Source organism: Entelurus aequoreus, linkage group LG23, assembly GCF_033978785.1.
Source record: "Entelurus aequoreus isolate RoL-2023_Sb linkage group LG23, RoL_Eaeq_v1.1, whole genome shotgun sequence".
In the NCBI taxonomy this organism is placed as follows: domain Eukaryota; kingdom Metazoa; phylum Chordata; class Actinopteri; order Syngnathiformes; family Syngnathidae; genus Entelurus; species Entelurus aequoreus.
Window position 1 is genome coordinate 21,259,641 of NC_084753.1, and position 18,686 is coordinate 21,278,326.

At 36.2% G+C, this 18,686-nt stretch overlaps 1 protein-coding gene across 1 annotated transcript in view; it reads left to right on the top strand.

Annotated features, from left to right (window-relative positions):
- Positions 1 to 18,686, top strand: part of LOC133640412 (phospholipase B1, membrane-associated-like) — an 80,370-nt gene that overhangs the window by 17,383 nt on the left and 44,301 nt on the right. The window contains 8 exon segments of the mRNA XM_062033805.1: positions 1,361 to 1,421; positions 1,493 to 1,527; positions 3,839 to 3,923; positions 3,986 to 4,037; positions 4,154 to 4,219; positions 13,449 to 13,514; positions 13,591 to 13,652; positions 18,235 to 18,310. Coding sequence (XP_061889789.1) covers positions 1,361 to 1,421; positions 1,493 to 1,527; positions 3,839 to 3,923; positions 3,986 to 4,037; positions 4,154 to 4,219; positions 13,449 to 13,514; positions 13,591 to 13,652; positions 18,235 to 18,310 — 503 coding nt within the window.

The following is an 18,686-nucleotide window of genomic DNA, read 5'->3' on the forward strand; positions in this document are numbered from 1 at the left end:
TTTTTGGGTTCATTGAGGATAGCTAATTTTACTTGTTTTGGAAAGTCTTGACAAGCCAAATGTTCTTGTTCTATTGGCAGATAATTTTGCTTAGTTCAAATAAATACCCCTAATTTTTGTTAGTTTTTTTCTTGTTTTTGAACACTGACTTTTTGCAGTGTGTTGAGTAAGAAGGACCACCGAGACAGAATAGTACTTAGCCAAGTTTTACTAAAGCTTTAGGAGACCATCCCTTACAACGCGACAATAGCATCAGCAAGAAGAGGTACAAATCCAAACAAAAAGAGTCAGCTTAAGTAGCGCGAAAACAGCCCCTCTTGCCCAGAAAGGAGCACAGCTAACAACTTGCCAAAACAGGAGCCCTTAAAACAAAACAAAGAGTTCACTAAATGGATATACTTGTATTGCGCTTTTCTACCTTTTTTTTAAAGGAACTCTAAGTGCTTTGACACTATTTCCACATTCACCCATTCACACACTGATGGCGGGAGCTGCCATGCAAGGCGCTAAACAGGACCCATCAGGAGCAAGGGTGAAGTGTCTTGCTCAAGGACACAACGGACGTGACTAGGATGGTAGAAGGTGGGGATTGAACCAGGAACCCTCAGGTTGCTGGCACAGCCACTCTCCCAACTGTGCCACGCCGTCCCCAAACGGACATAAGATAAAAGCACGGAGATTACAAGAAGACACACTACATAGGAAAATACTAGCTGATTTAAACATGACTATGGATTAAAAAAGAAGACTTAAAAATATTCATCCATCCATCCATTTTTTACCGCTTGCCATTCTCACACTTTCCAAATCCTCTTATCTAGAGACTTCTTCTGGTGTTATTGGAGACCTATTTGTGTCTTGGAGACTGAGGTCCAAGCGCCAACAAGCAGTGATGGGTAGTGCCGGTCAGCTGGTGCTGCGAGCAGAGCGGAGAACCTCACAGGGAGGGAATTGCAGGGTTTCGCGCATGTGCAAATCATTTGTCCTCTGGACTTTTATGGTGCGTTCCATTTGAAGTGGGAAGTCGGAATTTCCGAGTTTCTAACCCGAAATTTCGACTTGAATTTAAAATGCAAACGTTTCTTTACTGTCACACTTAAATAAGTCACCTATTTTGATTTCACTCTTCTAGACATTTTCACTTAGGGGTATGAAGTGTTGTCCCATGAAAGGATGTGACTAAATGACAGAAATGTACTCACCTTTCATCCTTAAAAGCTCACTGAGTTAAAAATATTGTGTGATGTCTCACTCAGAATGTTGACTTCTGAGGCACATTGGGCTCCAAATTGTGTCAGTTTGGTGATCTTAATCTCACACTGTTTTGTATATTGAATCAAAGTTGATTTTGTCTTTTCAGTAAACAGCGTAAAGCCTGCAGATGTGGCGCTTTTGGCCTCTATTGGACTAAATGTCCACAGGTGAGCTTTATTTACCGGTCATTTCTTGTAATGCAGTTTAAAAATACTTAACATTTTTCTTTTCCTTGCAGCACCATGTTGTCCGCTGTGGTGTCAAGGCTTCAAGGTGACATATGTAACATATACAGTCCATGTTTATTTAAACCTTCATTGGGTCTATAGAAACCTTATTGTTACAAATGTGAATGCTTTGTTTTAGTTGTACACTATGACACAATCTCATTTGAATGAAAAAGCTTAAAACCTTATATGAAATATCCAATACTTTGGAATGTTTGGGGTCCAAATCCAATAATACAGAAAAATAATTCATTATTTAGTCAAAATGTGAAATGATGTAATAAATGTAATGAAATATATAACAATACACTTGTAATACATTTTTGTCAATATGATTATTAAGTTTATAACTCACAATTTTAAGTAACATTTACATTTTGACTAAGTAATTAACGTTTTGATTTAAAATTTGAACAATCACTTTTGAATTAAATTCTGGCACACACACAAATAAATGTTATTAAAAAATGTATAGGTTTTTGGGGTAAAAAAGAATTTGGACAATATATTCCACAGTAATTATCCTTTAAATACAAAAAGGCACTTCGGTACTGAAAACTCTCAATGATTATTTTAATCTGTAATTCAGATTGGATACACAGTGTATTTTACTGCTTGTTATTGTTGGACTGATCATAACTAATTGGAGACATATACACTACCGTTCAAAAGTTTGGGGTCACCCAAACAATTTTGTGGAATAGCCTTCATTTCTAAGAACAAGAATAGACTGTCGAGTTTCAGATGAAAGTTCTCTTTTTCTGGCCATTTTGAGCGTTTAATTGACCCCACAAATGTGATGCTCCAGAAACTCAATCTGCTCAAAGGAAGGTCAGTTCTGTAATGAGCTAAACTGTTTTCAGATGTGTGAACATGATTGCACAAGGGTTTTCTACTCATCAATTAGCCTTCTGAGCCAATGAGCAAACACATTGTACCATTAGAACACTGGAGTGATAGTTGCTGGAAATGGGCCTCTATACACCTGTGTAGATATTGCACCAAAAACCAGACATTTGCAGCTAGAATAGTCATTTACCACATTAGCAATGTATAGAGTGTATTTCTTTAAAGTTAAGACTAGTTTAAAGTTATCTTCATTGAAAAGTACAGTGCTTTTCCTTCAAAAATAAGGACATTTCAATGTGACCCCAAACTTTTGAACGGTAGTGTACACACAGTTAACTTCCATACCCTAGCAATAAGCGCATTGAAGGGGAACTGCACTTTTTTTTGGGTGGAATTTCGCCTATCGTTCACAATTATTATTGGAGACAAGAAGACGAAAGTTTTTTTTTGTTTTTGTTTTTATTCAAATTTGTAAAAATCGTCTCATTCTTGGTGGCTAGCAATGCAGCTAATGGGAGCAATCCATTCTGCCTCTAAATCACTTTAAAAATGCATTCAAAAAACGCCAACAATACTTCATTTACGTTCCATGTAGCCACATTATTATTGTAAGAGCGAACACTGAGGAACTTTTTTTCTAGCATAGTAACACATCGGCGTGCTGCGGTGTTAGCTGTGAGCGAGCTATGGCAAGAGATAAGACAGCTTCTACGTCAGCACCCGAATCGTGTTTGAGTTTGTAATGCACAACAATGTGATAGGACACCGCTTTGTACTGACTGAAAACATGAAAAATCATATTACAGTATCTGTTAAGTATTAGCCCACATTTCATGTTTTGTTTGAACACAACTAGCTCGACAGTGTATGTAGTTGTAATAACAAGCATGACATATCATGATCAATATCATAGTGACTTACTCGATAGACAGTTGTTCGTTTGGTCCAGCTGGCCGGGGACGATTTCCAGTTTATTTTGGGTAAGAACTCCATGTTCCACATTTGCAGCGTCAAAAGGTCACGCAGACCTCACTCTCTCGGCATACGTCTGCTCCAACGTTTCAATCTTTCTTCGTGCTCGCTTCTGTAAGCAGTAGTTCATACTCTGTATATTCAGCTTCAAAAAGATAATGTTGTGAATCTTCATTTGTTCAAAAACTGTTGTCTTCATTGTGTGTTACCAAGTCTGCCATGATTAGAAAACACTTGCGTTTGTTTCTGGAAGTAGGAACACACATTTGTTGCCGGAAGTCGGAAATGCGCTGCTACGGAAACGTAACTTATTGTTATGAACATGTCTGTTACTACATTATATACAGACTTGCAGTGTGTATTTAAACGTTGGAGGGGTTTCAAGTTGTTTTAGAGGGCATCTTATTATCCTTGAAATCCTAAAAAAAAAAAAAGACGTGCTCTTGTCTCTCATTATGATTGTGAACAATAGGAAAAATTCCCAAAAAAGCGCAGTTCCCCGCACCTCGTTTTTCAAGTTTTTCTCCCTCCTTCAGAGCTGATGGGTATGTTCAATCCCATATTGATGAGCTCCTCCTTTGGAGAAACATCCATGAATGGCCCTCAGTATGGAGGACACAGGTAAAAATATGGCTCTCTTTTAAATATAATTTCTGAGTAACATTTTTGAGTTCTGCTTGTAGCACTCTGCTGGAGCTAGCACAAGAGGTGTCTCTCTACCTGCAGAAAAGGCAGGTATGTCCGCCGGTCAATTCATACTTCAATTGATGCTCTGCTCTTATTGTCACCATGACAGCACATAATGATCATAACTACTAGAAACAAACAATCCAATATTCTGTGTATTTCAGCATTCTTGGAAGCTAGTGGTTGTTTTTGTTCAAGTGGATCAGATCTGTGCATGTGACCATGAGAAGGTAAATAGTCTGTCTTCTTGGCGTTCATGGTTAGTGTTTTAAACCTATTTATTCTCTGTTCTTTATCGTTTGTCTATGTGTACTGTTATCGCAGTACATTTGAAGTTTGAGTCCAGAGGAAAAACTTATTTTCTTATTTCGATCTTGCATTGAAAAAGCTTGGAAAGCTTTCTTAATATCCTACAACACAGGTGTCAAACTCAAGGCCCAGGGGCCAGATATGGCCAGCCCCACATCGTTTTATATGACCCGTGAAATAATATGCGTCAATAAAGTATTTTATCTTTTCTTATTAAATGTATTCGTTCACTCCATTTTGACAGAAACAAATATATGTACTGCAAGGAATTGCATACCTTTTAAACTTTAACATTAAGCAATACTGCAACAAATATACTTACCAAACATTGTTTTGTGTGAAAATAATAAATACTTAAATATATGCTGGACTTATGATTGCAAAGCAAGTATCTATCAAATTGTACAATGTAAAAATTACAATAGAATTTACAGTGGTTTTTACAGATATAATTATAAAATAAAAAAACTCCACCATTATTTTTTATACGGTAAAATTCTGTTGCCAGAGTTGTTTTTAGAGTGTATTACCATAAATGGAAAAATTGTAAAAAATTACCGTAAAAAATGGCAGCTCATTTTCCAGAATACAAACAAAAACAGTGATACTGTTATAAATACCACCATACATTTGTACCATGAATTTCTGGCGACTAAGCTACCATTTTTTTCTTGTAAAAAAACCGTTGTACAGTTTTTCTATTTACCCTAATATGTTGTAAAAAAACAACAACTATATTTTAACAGTGAAATTCAGGTGACTGAGTTGCCAGTTTTTTATTGTAAAATCTACATATGTTTTTGTGGAGAATATTTTTTATATAATCATCAAATGCATTTGCAAATATATTTATATATTAGTGGAACTATCTTGCAGCGTTTTTAGAGACCCGTTATGCAATTTGATGTTTTTGAATTCTTACAAACTTCATTTGACTATGCTAAGCTACCAGAAGTGGACAGACTCTTTTAAACGTATTTACAGTGAAATATTAAGTATTCAGCCAGACTTGGAAGCAGCGAGGCGAGACCAAGGTGCTCACTAGGACGCCGACCTCCTAGTCTGAAGAGAAATGTGAAATGAAGGATGAGTGGAACAAAGGCAAATTACATGCAATATTTCATTTCATTTTTTTTCATTTATTTATTTATTTCAGGCAATGACAAAGACGTACAAGTTGACAAAACATAATAATATAAATTAATATAGTGCATTATTGTCCAGTTTTGCCTGAAAGGGAGTGGGAAGAAGATAATTTATTTAATCCCACCCCCAGTTCTCCATTCAGTGATTATTCACATGAGTTTCACTCTCACTTTGTTCAAGGATTATAATACAGATGTTGTATCATAGTGGCATTACCACAGGTAACAATAATTATTACACTAACAATCATTTGTATCAGCAATGTAGGAATAATGAATATACCAACAATGGTAATAGACATCATAGCAATAATGGTAATAGACAACATAGCAATAATGGTAAGGAAACATTGAGCACATGTTAACACTTTGAGACAGAGTATAGCAGCAGGTCAAATTAAAGACCCTCATCTCTATATTTGAACCAGACCCCATGTTTGTATAATAGTTTAAATCGATTAATAGTTTGGCATTGCTTGTGTTGTAAGTCCAGTTTGTTCCATAGTTTTACTCCGCATACAGACACACAAAAACGTTTACGGGTGGTTTGAGCTCTCGGCAATAAGAAATATCCAAAGCCTCTCAAGTTATGAGCTTGCACTCGTCTTATAAAAAAACGTTGTAGATTAGGTGGCAATAATTTGTTAAAAGCTTTATATAAGATTATTAATGTATTATATTTAACAAGGTCATCAAATTTGAGCAACTTTGATTGCATAAACAGATTATAAGTATGTTCTAAATAACCAACGTTGTGAATGATCCGCACTGCTCTTTTCTGTAATATGATCAGAGGATGAATTGTGTTTTGGTAAGTATTCCCCCATACTTCAACACAGTATGTAAGGTATGGCAGTACCAAGGTGCAGTATAGAATACGGAGTGCATTTTCATTGAGGTATAGTTTTGCTTTGTTTATAATTGAGAGGCTTTTGGAGATTTTTGTTTTAATGTGTCTGACATGAGGTTTCCATGATAGTTTACTATCAATTATTACTCCCAAAAATGTATTCTCATTTACGATTTCAATTTGGGTACCATCAATACTTATTTTCTGTTCAGACGTTATGTTGCGATTTCCAAACATTACTATCTTAGTTTTATTTATATTCAAAGATAATTTATTTGTGTCCATCCATTTTTTTACTATGTTTAGTTCTGTGTTTACTGTATTTATGAGCTCATTATAGTCATCACTACTGTAGAATAAATTTGTGTCGTCTGCAAAAAGTATAAATTTCAGTATTTTGGATGTATTAAACATATCATTAATATATACATTAAACAGTTTTGGCCCCAACACGGACCCTTGGGGGACACCACAAGCAATGCCAAGAGTATCAGATAAAAATTTACCCATTTTAACAAACTGTACCCTCCCTGTTAAATAACTTTTTAACCAGTCACCAGCCAGCCCCCTAATTCCATATCTTCCCATTTTATCTAGTAGAATTGAATGATTAATGGTATCAAATGCTTTCTTTAGGTCAATAAAAATACCAACTGCATATCTTTTATGCTCCAGTGCATTAGTAATTTCCTCAATAGCTTCAGTTAGTGCCATTGAAGTTGTTCTTTTGGACCTAAAGCCATACTGACCGTCATTGATTATATGATGCTTCTCAAGAAAAGATTCAAGTCGAGAGTTAAATAGTTTCTCTAAGATTTTTGAGAACTGAGGCAAAAGAGAGATTGGTCTGTAATTGGTGAAAGCGTGTTTGCTGTCACTTTTGAAGAGTGGAGTTACCTTAGCGATTTTCATTTGACTTGGAAAGCAGCCATTCTGGAATGATAAATTACATATATAAGTTAATGGTTTTACAATATTCAGGATAACCTTTTGAACCAATATCATGTTGATATCATGGCAGTCAGTGGTGCACTTACTTTTACACTTCCGCACAATGTTTGTCACTTCCTGCTCATTTGTAGCTGAGAGGAAGAATGACAAAGAATTATGTTCAATAGTTGATTTTGTAACTCCATTGTCTGGGATATCAACAGCCAATTTAGGACCAACATTTACAAAAAAACCATTGAACTTGTTTACTACATTACTCATATTATAATCTTCACCGTTTTCATCAATAAAGTAATCAGGATATGTCAACTTGGAATATCCTTGTTTTATTAGACTATTCAAAACATCCCAAGTTCCTTTTATATTATTTTTGTTTTCATATAGTTTTTTTTGATAATATAACCGTTTGCTTGTTCTTATAATATCAGTTAATTTATTTTTGTACTTCTTGTATCGTTGTTCGACTTCTTTTGTTTTTATTTTGATGAAAAGTTTGTAGAGATTGTTTTTCTTTTTACAGGCATTAATTATCCCTTTTGTGATCCAAGGGCTATTTTTATTTTTTCCTTTTATAAAATATTCTTTTACGGGGCAATGTTTATTATGCAGGGAAGTAAAGATGTCTAAAAAATTACAATAAGCACTGTCCACATTAGGTTCTCTGTATACTGAAGTCCAATCCTGAACTGCTAAACTATTGTTTAGGGCACAGATTGTTTCCTCAGTTGTTATTCGTTTAGAGATTTTTGCCATAGTGTCTTTGGTTTTCTTGAGATGACAGTCATATAAAGTAAAAACAGGTAAATGGTCAGTGATATCACATATAAATAGGCCACTGGTGACTTGATTTCCCATAATGTTTGTAAAAATGTTGTCAATGATTGTGGCACTATGTGTTGTTATTCTGCTTGGTTTGGTTATGGTTGGATATAGAGACAAGCTGTACATAGTGTCAATGAAGTCATCACCATGTTTTTGCTTGGTTGAGTTTAACAAATCAATGTTAAAATCACCACAGATAAATATGGTTTTTTGGTTCACAGAGGAAAATAGTTTACCCATCCACTCATTGAAAATATTCACTATTTACTTTGTTACATGCTATAAAAGAAGTCAGCGACATGCCATTTGTGTTGTTATTCGTCTCAACCCGAGTGAACCGAGTGGGCCACATCGCAGTCACAGAAGCCAAAGTAGACTAATTTATTGGAATGCATTTACTCTACTTAACCTAAACATCCTAATCTACACTACACACTCACTAAAGTACTACGTTATATGACTCTGAGGCGTATTTATGTAAAATTAGCAAAAAAAAAAAGCTAGCATGCTAACATTAATGCTAACATACCAAGTTATGGGACTCTGAGGTGTACAGTGGCAAGATTGGCTAAAAAAGTTAGCAATATCACATCAGAATCAGAATCAGAATAGTTTTTATTGCCATTGTTTGAGATCGGGTTCACAAACTAAACAAATTTTTCTTGGTGCGATCGTGCAACATAAAACACATATAACACAGAATAGGTAATAAAAAGAGCTGTAACTGAGCTATCAGATCTTGTTATTGTTACATGCTATAAAAGCAGTCAGTGACATGCCATTTGTGTTGATATTTGTCTCAACCCGAGTGAACCGAGTGGGCCACATCGCAGTCACAGAAGCCACATACCAAGTTATATGACTCTGGGGTGTACGGTGGGGAGATTGGCTAAAAATGTTAACATGCTAACTGTTAGCATGTGTCATGTACCAAGTTATATGACTCTAAGGTGAATGTTCGGCTGCGAAATTAGCTAAAAATGTGTAAACTAGCTAAAAAAAAGTTAGCATGTGGCCAGGACAGAGGTAACAAAAATAATGTTTTTGTTGGTGGACTGTTGTTCCTCTTTCCCTGAAAAGCAGGCAAATTTTAAAACAGGAATGAGGCACCGAAGCTGTTTTTCTTTCTTCCGACATCTGTCTCTTTATTGCACAATTATATAAATAAATACCCTTTCCCTGTTTTACATTTCTGTTTCGATATAAAAGGGTTGAAAAGTAGTAATAAAACAAAATATAATTTCCCCACTCACATTCAAATACACCAAAGTCTATTTATCGAAATGCACTTTGTTTAAAGTGGAAGTGCCTGTTTTCAGCTTATTTGCTGTATTACTTTCTCAAGCTATTTTAAATAGTGCAATTTAATACAGTTCTGTTCCTGTCAAACAGGTGAAATGCCACCATAAGCGTCCATTGGCTTTGAACACAATATTATTAGACATTCAAACACAGTACCTAGGGAATTTACGGTAAACAAACCTGAAATACCACTAATGATTTGTCTGATTCAAGGACCAGCTAAGCATTGAATTACAAAACACCATGTTAGCAATTTCCTTGCACTCTTGACTATACACTGGTAACTTTGTCACACTTTAACCCTAGTGTGGTGTTCGGGTCTGTGGGACCGGTTTTCATTTTTTATTAAAAGAAAAATTATACAATTAATACATTTTTCAAACTGAGACTCACTGACTTTAGCTCATTTTCTGTGAAGAACATATATCAGAATACATATTTAATGACCACACACCATACACCCCCCCCCCCCTCCTACACATTTCTATTACATATAAAATGCCTGTGTCCACTGGACCCGGGGCTAATAGAAGTGTGGAAATTGATGTTTACGCACGCACGCACGCACGCACGCACACGCACACGCACACGCACACGCACACACACACACACACACACACACACACAGCAGGCCTAGACAGGAGGAGGACAGAGTGTAGGTACACAGAACATCAGAGGGTCAAATGTGCGAGAAAATGAGAGCAGACAGTGTTGACAAACAATGTTGCAACCTAGTGTGGGAACCGCAGGTGCAAAAACACAAAAGAAGAATCCCTGTGGGATGCAGAAACTGGCAGAGAAATTTTCCGTGCAACGTTCATATTGTTGTTACTCAGCCAGCGTTTGTGGGTCTGATGGACTCGTTGCATTTTGTGGCTTTTAAGGCCTGACAATTAAACACTTTTATGTTAAAATACTGAACAGATGTTTATTGGGTTAAGGTAAACATCTGTTCAGTATTTTAACATAAAAGTGTTTGATTGTGAGGCCTTAAAAGCCATAAAATGCAAAGGGTCCATCAGACCCACAAACGCTGGCTAAGTAACGACAATATGAACATTACACAAGGGTTAAATCAAATCAATAACAGTTGTACACGAATAGGTCAAGGCCAAAGTAAACTTATCTTCTCTCTATGCCGTGTGATTCAACAATAATGTATCGCGCGAACGGCGGCCACTTTTTTAATACACGGCCAATGTCCGCCACATTTCAAACAAATATACATGTATATACATACATATATATATACATATATATATATATATATATATATATATACATATATATATATATATATATACATGTATATACACACATATACATATATATATATATATATATATACATGTATATACATGTATATACATACATATATATATATATATATATATATATATATACATATGTATATACATACATATATATATATATATATATATATATACATACATATGTATATATATATATATATATATATATATATATATATATATACATATGTATGTATATATATATATATATACATATGTATGTATATATATATATATACATATGTATGTATATATATATATATATATATATATGTATATATATATATATATATATATATATATATATATATATATATATATATATATATATATATATATATATATATATATATATATATATATATATATATATATATATATATATATATATATGTATAAACTGTGAAAATCTGCTGTACAGTATGTGTGCTTGGGTCCTATTTTTAGGAACACTAATACAAATCCTCACAATAATGTCTGATTGAAAGCTAAACACATTAAGACAGACCGCCTTAAAAAACAGAATGGAATTTTTTGTTTTTTGAATGAGACACCCAGAATGTACATGAAAATAAAGAATGGGATTTACAATATTAACTATGAACGATAAAACACTGAATATTGACAACATATGAACGTCACACCCCCTCTCGATATATTTTACAATCAAGCGAAACGCAAGAAAAATGTAACAAACACACCGAAATATGAATGCGATGGGTAATAAAAAAACTACCTACAATCTGATATAATATGACTTTTCTTGCTGAACTTTGTAGTAAAAATCTCCTTCCGCGTCTGTCCCTGACACCCGCATTTCAAGCTGGCCGCACTGGAAACACTCTGTGGAAACGCTCCCCAACCACACTGCTTGGTGCCTCGTCTAAGCTGCTGTGACTTAGATTACCATAGTAACTAGTATATCATGCAAAAGCGCAGATTCTAACCACTGAAATACTTTGTATAGTTCAAGACTTACGGTCATTTGAAAACATCACTGCACTTCATAATGGCAGCTACAGTTTCCATCTTAAAGATCTAAAAAATTATTTGTGAATGTCCGGCGGGCCAAAGTGAAAAGCTTAACAGGCCGCATGCGGCCCCCTGCCTTTAATTTGCCCAGGTGTGGTGTAGATGGTGGAACGGGTGAGAAATAAGTTTGAAAAATTGCCCATTTATTGTCAAAGGGGGAAAAAAATCCCGGAAAACCTGTAATGCCTGGTAATCTGGGATATTTGGGCAGAAAAAAAAAAATTACTTATCGTGTCCTGACCGAGCTGAACGTTTTGATACTCCAGACAATAAAGCATCTTGTTAATCAGTCCCTCCAGGATTTCGCGATGTTGCGATGGCGTCAATTTACGCAAAAATCATGCAGCAAAATCAGGCATTTTAGGCCACAACATTCACAAAACAATCTCGCAAAACTGTGGAGGGACACAATTGCAACAAATTGATGGAAAACTTGCTTTAGTATCACAATTCAAAGTGACAAGCATATATTTTAGTTCAGGTAGTGTACAATTTGAACAGGGTTTCAATGAAAAAATAAAGCTTGGAATAGTTTGTTTAAACAAATAATATCAGGTTAAGAACTGAATTGGCATGCATTCCATTTTTTTTTCTGTCAAAACTGAAATACATTAATCAAGAGATGAAATTCGGTATTGACACATAGTATTTCCAGGCATTCTCGAGCCATGTAACATGATGGCCCTCAGATCTTGAGTTTGACACCTGACAAAAGTCTGTATTTTGTTCCATTATCACTCGCTGTGTAATAGTTCGATCTCACTAGAGATGTCCGATAATGTCTTTTTTGCCGATATTCCGATATTGTCCAACTCTTAATGACCGATTTCGATATCAACCGATACCGATATATACAGTCGCAGAATTAACACATTATGCCTAATTTTGTTGTGATGCCCCGCTGGATGCATTAAACAATGTAACAAGGTTTTCCAAAATAAATCAACTCAAGTTATGGAAAAAAATGCCATCATGGCACTGCCATATTTATTATTGAAGTCACAAAGTGCATTATTTTTTTAAACATGCCTCAAAACAACAGCTTGGAATTTGGGACATGCTCTCCCTGAGAGGTGTGCGAGGTTGAGGTAGCGGGGGTGTATATTATAGCGTCCCGGAAGAGTTAGTGCTGCAAGGGTTTCTGGGTATGTGTTATGTTGTTTATGTTGTGTTACGGTGCGGATGTTCTCCCGAAATGTGTTTGTCATTCTTGTTTGGTGTGGGTTCACAGTGTGGCGCATATTTGTAACAGTGTTAAAGTTGTTTATACAGCCACCCTCAGTGTGACCTGTATGGCTGTTGACCAAGTATGCCTTGCATTCACTTGTGTGTGTGAAAAGCCGTAGATATTATGTGACTGGGCCGGCACGCAAAGGCAGTGCCTTAAAGGTTTATTGGCGCTCTGTACTTCTCCCTACGTCCGTGTACCACTCCGTACAGCGGCGTTTTAAAAAGTCATACATTTTACTTTTTGAAACCGATAATTTCCGATATCACATTTTAAAGCATTTATCGGCCGATAATATCGGCAGTCCGATATTATCGGACATCTCTAGATCTCATAAAACTTTTTTTCTTAGTCTAGTTCCAATCTGTCTTCTTTCCCAGTTCTCACAGAGGCTTTTTCAAAACCTCATGCCATAAAACCTGTACATCGGATCCAGTTGTGCTGACTCACGAAAGATAAAGAAAATGCTCACGGTGTCTTGATCGCACGTTTGCTTTTTTCTTGCAGGTTCAGTCTGCTGTCAGGTCAGCCGTCAATGAGGTGGATGCTGTCTTACAGCTACTGAACGCTCAGGTTTTTATTACACAAGATACTATCTTCTATCATTGGATTGGTATCTGACCGATATCTGTGTCCAACTGTACTGCAGCTAAAGCGAACCATTGTCAGCATTGCATTGTGGGATGGAGAATGTGATAAGTCGCACAGCAAGTATGTTCTTACCAACTTTCTTAGGAACTGTAGCAAGATTCATTAGTTGTATTGTTATACAAACCCCAAACCAAGTGAAATTGGCACATTGTGTAAATCGTAAATAAAAACAGAATACAATTATTTGCAAATCCTTTTCAACCTATATTCAATTTAATAGACTGCAAAAACAAGAAACGTAATGTTCGAACTGAAAAACTTTATTTTTTGCAAATATTAGCTCATTTGGAATTTGATGCCTGCAACATGTTCCAAAAAAGCTGGCACACGTGGCAAAAAAGACTGAGAAAGTTGGGGAATGCTCATCAAACACTTGTTTGAAACATCCCACAGGTGAACAGGCTTATTGGGAACAGGTGGGTGCCATGATTGGGTATAAAAGCAGCTTCCATGAAATGCTCAGTCATTCACAAACAAGGATGGGATGAGGGTCACCCCTTTGTGAACAAATGCATGAGCAAATTGTCCAACAGTTTAAGAACAACATTTCTCATCAAACTATTGCAAGGAATTTAGGGATGTCACCATCTACGGTCCGTAATATCAAAATGTTCAGAGAATCTGGAGAAATCCCTGCACGTAAGCAATGATATTATGGACCTTCGATCCCTCAGTCGGTACTGCATCAAAAAGCGACATCAGTGTTATCACCACATGGGCTCAGGAACACTTCAGAAAACCACTGTCAGTAACTACAGTTTGTCGCTACATCCGTAAGTGCAAGTCAAAACTCTACTATGCAAAGCGAAAGCCATTTATCAACAAAACCCAGAAACGCTGCCGGCTTCGCTGGGCCCGAGCTCATCTAAGGTGGATTGATGCAAAGTGAAAAAGTGTTCTGTGGTCTGACGAGTCCACATTTCAAATTGTTTTTGGAAACTGTGGACGTCGTGTCCTCCGGACCAAAGACGAAAAGAACCATCCGGATTGTTCTAGTATCTTGTCTTTGCGGTCTATTCAATTGAATACAAGTTGAAAAGGATTTGCAAATCATTGTATTCTGTTCTTATTTAGAAATTACACAACGTGCCAACTTCACTGGTTTTGGGTTTTGTAGTATTCCAGTCAGTCCCTCTAGGAATTTGCGATGTCACAATCGCGCCAATTCACGCAAATTCAACCAATCCCCGTGAATAATGCATGGTCTCACAACTTTCTCGCACATTTTGGAGTGGTGCTCAAACGCGCAGGTCAACTCTCTAATCAAAACTTTGTTTTTTGTGTAAACAAAGCAGAAGCAGCAAGGCGCAACAATATATCAACTATTAATCAATCAAACCTCCCTCGTGGCTCAGACATTCTTCCATTCGTTGTCTATAGCACTGAGCCTTCTGGGTAATGTAGTATTATAAACATTGAGCAACACACCGGCATCCTTACTTCCTCCTTGACATCCATGTATATAGTTATTTAACCTTTATTTATATAGGTTAAGGAAAGGAGTGGCAGATTTTAATTTGCAATGCTGACCTAGCAAAGTATTTAGATCTTAAGGATGTTGATGTGTGATAATCTCTCATCGTCTCTTATTTACTGCATTTTACGGACCGTAGGGCGCAACGGATTATAAGGTACACTGCCGATGAATGGTCTATTGTTGATCTTATTTTCATATATAAAGCGCACGGGATTATAGGGTGCATTAAAGGAGTCATATTATTATTTTTTTTCTCTAAATTGAAAACACTTCCTTGCTGTCTACATAACATGTAATGGTAGTTCTTTGGTCAAAATGTCGCATAGATTGTTTTACAGATCGTCTTCAAGCCTCTTTCTGACAGTCGCTTCCGGATGCGCCGTTTTGTGGGAGGTCTTATTTTTGTGGCTCACCTTGGGCAGCGTCTTCTCCCCGTCATCTTTGTTGTAGCTGTGTAGCGTGCAAGGACGGAAGTGGAAGAAGTGTCAAAAGATGGAGCTAACTGTTTTAATGACATTCAGACTTTACTTAAATCAATAACGGAGCAGCATCTCTTCATTCAAAAACAACAACACCGGAAATGTGTCCCGTGAAAAAGCGTCTGACCGGAACGCTAATAACTAAAGTTCCTTGGGTGAATAATGTAAATTCACTACACCGGTATGTTTTAGCACTTTAATGGCAAGTTTACTGACAGATATAAATAAGAACTTTACACTACTTTATATTAGAAATGGTAACAGCGGAGGATGAATGTCTCATAACAAGAAGATAGAGAAAAAGAAGCAGCTCATCGACTACGGTGTCGGCACGGACTACAAAGCCGGACGCAGATCCCAATACAGATCAGCAGGTACCAGAAGGTAAAAAAAAGTTGCTTTTGCATAATATTGCGAAACAAAACACCAGATAATATGTCTTACCTTATACACACACACACACCATAATAATACTCGTATGTTTAAGCACATCAAACAGTGAAGCCTACACTTATCTCTCATGTTTAAATGGGTTGTACTTGTATATAGCGCTTTTCTACCTTCAAAGTACGCAAAGCGCTTTGACAGTATTTCCACATTCACACACACATTCACACACTGATGGCGGGAGCTGCCATGCAAGGCGCTAATCAGCAGCCATCAGGAGCAAGGGTGAAGTGTCTTGCCCAAGGACACAACGGACGTGACTAGGATGGTAGAAGGTGGGGATTGAACCCCAGTAACCAGCAACCCTCCGATTGCTGGCACGGCCACTCTACCAACTTTGCCCCCATGTTTGACTGCCATCTACTGGCCACACTTATCATTACAGCATGTACCACATAACATTGCTTCAAAGTGGGTAATCTCAACCAAACTTATTCCTTACATTAGGCGCACCGGGTTATAAGGCGCACTGTCGAGTTTTGAGGGGAAAAAAAGGATTTTAAGTGCGCCTTATAGTCCGGAAAATACGGTACCTACAAAAATTACAGCTATAGATCGCTCTCAACAGTTTACAAATGCTCTTAATGTGTTGGAACATACATGAATGTTTAAAATGGACAAACACTTTTCAAGCGTAAAATAAACATGGAGAATGTCTGAACAGTTACTGTTACTAGTTATAATTAGTTTTAAAAAAGTACCGTATTTTCCGCACTATAAGGCGCACCTAAAAACCTCCAATTTTGTCAAAAGCTGACAGTGCGCCTTATAATCTGGTGCGCCTTATATATGGACCAATATTGAGCCACAACAAACCTAAACTTCATTTTCATAAAGTTTAGGTCTCGCAACTACGGTAAGCAGCCGCCAACTTCTTCTTCTATGGTAAGCAGCCGCCAACTTAATTTTCCCCCGTAGAAGAAGAAGAAGCGCGCGGTGCATGCTGGGATATATGACTGCGCGAGGCGTGCCGTTTTGATTTCCATTTGTTTGTTTATGTACAGACCCCAAAATGGCTCCTATTAAGAGACACGCTTACGACGCAGAGTTTAAACTTAAGACGATCAGTCAGGCAGTAGAAGACGGGAATAGAGCAGCAGCGACACTGACTCGATTGATGACGACTTTGACGAGACGGAGCCGGGCATGTTGGATGCCGTAACCGCCCAACTGTTTAATTCGGACACTGAAGAAGAAGAATTTGAGGGATACGTGGATGAGGAATAACTTCATGAAGTGAGCTTTACATGTTTATTTTGTGTGTTGTGTTGTGTGACATTAACATTTGAGCAACGTTGAGTTATTGATATATTGTTATTGCTCTGCACTGTTTCGAGTGTTAGTATATTGTGATTGCACTTACGTTTGATTTACCGTAACAGTATTACTGTTTTTTACGTGTTTATTGAATCAGGGAAAAGTTCGCCACCACTATGTGATATAAAATGTGATATAAATGTTGCACTACTGTTATACCTTGCTGTTGTTAAAAGATAAACAAAACACCACGTCACTGACTTTACCTCGGGGAAAATAATAAAACAGCTGTTTATTCATTTTGGGAGTGAACAGAGTTGTCAAAACGCTGGTTTGTAATCTATTAATAAAGTTTGACTGACCTGACTGTTTTGTTGACATTCCCTTTAGTGCAGCTCCATCTAATGGATGCATAGGTGTGCCTTATAATCCGGTGCGCCTTATATATGAACAAAGTTTTGAAATATGCCATTCATTGAAGGTGCGCCTTATAATCCGGTGCGCCTTATAGTGCGGGAAATACGGTACAGTCATTTGACAATTAGCACTGAGTATTTGCTTTCACTGTCATCTTGTGTGTACTTTTAAGTCTGTGTGATATAAAACGAGTAAAACATAAATACAGTATTTGTTTTCCAATTGTTGTTGCGATCCTGTGCTTCTTGAGGTGAATGTTACAAGGAACACTTAAAACATCCATTGCATATTCATAAAATCACAAGTTGATTTAATTTTATTAAAAAAAAATAGCCTGCGAAATCCTGGAGGGACTGTCTAGTTATATCACATCCAATTTATTTTTTATTCAATTACCATATAATTCCAAACTAAAAATGTCAATATGTATTATATTTTTCAATAACATTTTTCAATTATGACCTAATTAATTAATTTAGTATTGTTTTAGGATGAGGGCAAGCAATGATGATTTATATTTAATAGACTCATATTTGATCGATAAACATGTTTTTTTTCCTGAAAGATCATGCCCATGTTTGGAACTCGACCAAGGGGAAGAGGTCAGACTTCAAAAGGCCATTCTTGCTCGTGCCCTGCAGGTTTGTTTCCTAATTTTGCAACACATTGTTATTGCAGTGCATTGTGGGATTTGTAGTCTCGATAAACAGATCAGTTCAAAAAAACATTACATTTTGATTTCATTAAAATAGAAAATAATCAATAATAATGTATTCTATATTATCTATCTAATTGATTTTAAATTAAAACATTACAGTTTAAAATAAATTAATAAAACAAGAAAAATAAATTAATGATACATTTAAAAATAAACTAATATTTAATTTAATATACATATCAACCAATCAGACTTGTTTTATATAGCCCTGTATTACAAGTACCTTAAAGGGCTTCAAATATTTAATATTTATATATAAATACTATTTATTATTATAATTATTTCATTTTAATTTATCA